Below are 4,548 nucleotides of genomic sequence, written 5' to 3' on the forward strand. Positions count from 1 at the left end.
CCCCAGATGGGCAGGGAGGAAGAGGAGAGACAGAGGAAGGGAACGTGGATGCCAGGCAGAAGCAAAACAGGCACAAAGTCAAGGAGGCAGGATCGGGAGAGCGGATCAGAGGACAGTGAGCTGAGAATTCCTCCTGGGGCCATTTGAGGCCACGTAGAATGTGCTTTCTGCCCACAAATACGTTGTGTTGCCTTTATGTATGGAATAGAGGGGAGGGGACTAGGCAGGGTAATTCCTTTCATTTTTGCAATAACTTACTAAGTGTTCTCACTGTCGTTACCTCATTTAGTCCTCAGTATGATCTTTGAGATGGGAATTATCATTATTTTCCCCATTTTACAGATCAGAAAACTGAGGCTCATAAAAATCCAGTGATTTGCTCAAATATATACAACTCCTAAGTGCTGGGGCAGAGCCTCAAGCCGGGTCTCTTGTTCCCAAGACCAGTTCTCTCTTCCCTCTGTCTATAATGACCAACATTTGCTAATCTAAATGTAACGTGTGGAGCAACTGTACAGCACACCTCTGTAGACCACAGAACACGCTGTTTGGACTTGGCACTGTTCCACCCCCTCCTACACCACCTGACCATCTTCAGCCACCCCCGTATCTGTCACTTTGAGCTGGGGGTGGAAACAGCAAAGAGGAGAGGGGGAGTGGGGAAGAGAAGTGGCCTGGCTCCCAGGAGAGGAAGTTACTTTGGCCAAAGAAGCTCTCCCTCATCCCCACATGCCTTCTACCCCCTGATAAAAAGGAGAAGGCTCTTGATACGGGCCCACTCTAGCCACTTGGAAGTGGTTCCAAGTCCCTGCCCCAGAGCCCCCAGACGTACCTCTTCCTCTCAGTCTGGATACAATGGGGTGGGATTCACCCCAAGAACGAAGTACCCCAAAGCTTCACCCAGGGCCAGAATTCCAAAGAAGAATGTGCAGCTCTGAAGTCACAAGGTGGACACAGAGCTGGAGTCCTGGTCCCACCTCTGCCCGGCAGCCAAGTGGCCCAGGATGGGACCCTCTAAATTATCACATGGATCACTGTGAAGGAATAGCAAATATTTCTCCAGGGCTTACTGTGTGCAGAGCCAGGATTCTAGCTCACAGCAACTGGCTCGGGTCTTGGCATTCTTAACCGCTACTCCATCCTGCCTTCCAACCCCCCTATTCCTCACATGATACCTGACGTGCTCAGCAGTGGGCACATCCTCCCTATTCCACAGCCCAGGAAGCTGCAGCTCAGTGAAATTAGGCAGCTTGCAAAGGCTGTACACTCCCAAGAGGCAGGGCAGGCCACCCTAGCCTGAGCTCTTCACCCCACACATTGCCCTGAACTGAAAAAGGAGGGCGTGGGACCGAAAGAGCTCTGAGCTCCCACACTTCTGAGGCCCTGGCCTGCATCTCCCCACGAGGCCTCAGCTTCCACGCAGGGCACCCACGGTCTAGTGGGTCTCCCAGGCCGGGAGGCAGGTTCATGTTGGGTCTCTGTGCCACTAGTTGTGTCACCTTGGGAAGGTCACTTGGCTCCTGTGACTCAGTTTCCCCATCTGTAAAATGGAATTAACATTTTCCAACCTCACATGATTATTGTCATTTAAGTGAATGTGAATAAGTGAATGTGGAATCACTTTGAAGAGACTACAACACTGTACCCTACAGGATACCCTTGTCATCTGTAAATGAAACTACTTCAAGGCTATGACCACTACAGATTTTACCTCTCCCACCCTGACCCCCAGTGTGCCTGGTTTCAGTGTTCTTATGTTGAAATCAAAGGTTGAATGGACCTAAGGAAGGACTTTTAGTCTAGGTTTGTGGATATCCAAGCTCACTGGGCATGCTCTCCTTAACCCCACCCCCAACACACACACACACACACACACACACACACACACAATTACTTACTTCCCACTGCCTGAATGATTTTTAATGAAACCATTCCCCATAAGCACCTTGGACTTAGGCCATAAAAATACCAGAGGCTATTGTCTTCGAAAGTCCCTGTTAAGTGGGGAAGTTCACAAAAACAATGGCTATAAATGTAATGATCTTTCCACCAGGCACTTTATATATGCTACCTCAGTTAATGTACCCTCAAAACAACCCTAGGAGTTACTTACAGAGGAGGGGTTAAGGCACAGATGGCTCATTGCTGGGGAGGGCAGTGGTTGTGTGCCTGGCCTCCATCTTCTTGTTCACCCTTCCCCACAGAATCCCAGCTGGCTCCAAGAGGTAGTGGTGGAGCTGTTAAGAAATGGTTGAACTCTAGATATATTTTGAAGATACAATACCCAACAGAATATGTGAGGGACTGGCCGTTAAGTGTGAGAAAAAGAAAAAAGTTAAGGATGAGATTGGGCATGAAAAGTGTTGGGTAAACTGGAGGACCTCATACAAGTACAAAGTTACACATTTTATTAAGAAACGTGAACTTTTCCATTATGGCCTCTCTCCGCCATGGTGTACAGAGACCCTTTTTGGCTGGAGGAAGTTTTCCCCTCTCAGCCAGGCTCCGTCATTGCCACTTCTCCTAATTATTAGTGTCCGCAGACTCAGAGGGAGCAAATGGATTTCAAGAAGAATGTTGCCAAAATAAGCAGAAGGTTCCATCCCAAGCTAAAAATAAACCAGTTTTTAATCCGTTGGAAAACTTACCGCAATAATCCAGAGCCAGCTGTACCCTATCCTAGCTCCTCCATGATGCCCTTCTTCCTCTCCACAGCTCACAGCAGGCAGGGAAGACTGAGGGTCTTCAGGCTGCTTCCCTGACTCCCCTAGGATGGATGCGTGTGGCTGGAAAGAAATGGAGGTTGCCCTGGTCGATTTTGATAACTCAGATGAAATCCAGGAAGAGCCAGGCTACGCCACAGACTTTGACCTAACCACCCCGAAAGGCCAGCCTGGGAGCAGCTCCTTTTCCAACTGGAATATCCTCATCAACGACAGCACCAACCATGAGACGGCCTTCTCCAAGCTCCCAGGAGACTACGTGGATCCCCCAGGGCCTGAGGCAGTGGTCTTGAATGAAGGAAACCAGCGGGTGATCATCAACATTGCTGGGCTAAGGTTCGAGACCCAGCTCAGAACACTCAATCAGTTCCCAGAGACCCTCCTGGGAGACTGGGAGAAAAGGATGCAGTTCTTTGACTCCATGAGAAATGAGTATTTCTTTGACAGGAACCGGCCCAGTTTTGATGGAATCCTATATTATTACCAGTCTGGTGGGAAAATCCGGCGCCCGGCCAGTGTCCCTATCGACGTCTTTGCTGATGAGATCTCCTTCTATGAACTGGGCAGTGAGGCCATGGACCAGTTCCGAGAGGATGAAGGCTTCATCAAAGATCCTGAAACATTGCTCCCCACCAACGACATCCACCAGCAGTTCTGGCTCCTCTTCGAGTACCCTGAGAGCTCCAGCGCCGCCCGTGGTGTGGCCATGGTCTCTGTCTTGGTCGTGGTCATCTCCATCACCGTCTTCTGCCTTGAGACACTTCCCGAGTTCCAAGAAGACAGGGAACTGAAGGTGGTGAGAGACTCCAGCCTCAACACGAGCAGGACAGTCCTCTCCCACACCATGTTCACCGACCCTTTCTTCATCGTGGAGTCCACCTGCGTCATGTGGTTCACCTTCGAATTGGTGCTCCACTTTGTGGTCTGCCCCAGCAAGACCGACTTCTTCAGGAACATCATAAACATCATCGATATCGTCTCCATCATCCCCTACTTTGCAACCCTCATCACGGAGCTGGTCCAGGAGACAGAGCCGAGCACCCAGCAGAACATGTCCCTGGCCATCCTGAGGGTCATCCGCCTGGTGCGGGTCTTCCGCATCTTCAAGCTCTCCCGCCACTCCAAGGGGCTGCAGATCCTGGGGCAGACGCTGAAGGCTTCCATGCGGGAGCTGGGGCTGCTCATCTTTTTCCTTTTCATTGGGGTCATCCTTTTCTCCAGTGCAGTCTACTTTGCTGAGGTGGACGAGCCAGAGTCCCATTTCTCTAGCATTCCTGATGGCTTCTGGTGGGCGGTGGTCACCATGACAACTGTGGGCTATGGGGACATGTGCCCAATCACCCCAGGAGGGAAAATTGTGGGTACTCTGTGTGCCATTGCAGGGGTCCTCACCGTCGCCCTCCCTGTGCCTGTCATTGTCTCCAACTTTAACTACTTTTACCACCGGGAGACTGAGAATGAGGAGAAGCAGAACATCCCAGGAAAAACTGACAAACACCTCAACAGTGTGGGCTCAAGAATGGGCAGCACAGACTCTCTTAGGAAGACCAACAATGGCTGCTCCTCAGAGAAGTCTAGGAAGTGATGTGTCCAGGGCTTCTTGGCCCCCTGAGTCTCCCGGGTCTCTCTGTGTCTCTCTCCCCCGCCCACCTCTTGCTCTCTGTCTTTTCAGAAACCAAAATGTATCATTCGTGACCAACAGGCCATCTTTGATTGGAAGCTATTTTAATAAACTGATACTTCTGCTGTATTTTCTGAGCTGTGTCTTTTCAATCGACTGTAGAAAGGTCCTTTCCTATGAGGGGGTAGTTCAGGTCCTTGCTAC

The 4,548-nt window shown here is 50.5% G+C and overlaps 1 protein-coding gene across 1 annotated transcript; it reads left to right on the forward strand.

Moving 5' to 3' along the window:
• Window positions 1-2,772: 2,772 nt before the first annotated feature.
• Window positions 2,773-4,308, forward strand: KCNA10 (potassium voltage-gated channel subfamily A member 10). Its single transcript, XM_024742113.1, has one exon. It carries the CDS (start codon window positions 2,773-2,775, stop codon window positions 4,306-4,308), a length of 1,536 nt encoding a protein of 511 aa, XP_024597881.1.
• Window positions 4,309-4,548: the final 240 nt, after the last annotated feature.

This window comes from Neophocaena asiaeorientalis, unplaced genomic scaffold (genome assembly GCF_003031525.2).
Source record: "Neophocaena asiaeorientalis asiaeorientalis breed wild unplaced genomic scaffold, Neophocaena_asiaeorientalis_V1.1 scaffold35, whole genome shotgun sequence".
Taxonomy (NCBI): Eukaryota; Metazoa; Chordata; class Mammalia; order Artiodactyla; family Phocoenidae; genus Neophocaena; species Neophocaena asiaeorientalis.

Bases quoted from the DNA above. Each gene is read 5' to 3' on its own strand.
- KCNA10 (XM_024742113.1), top strand. From the start codon at position 2,773: ATGGATGCGTGTGGCTGGAAAGAAATGGAGGTTGCCCTGGTCGATTTT.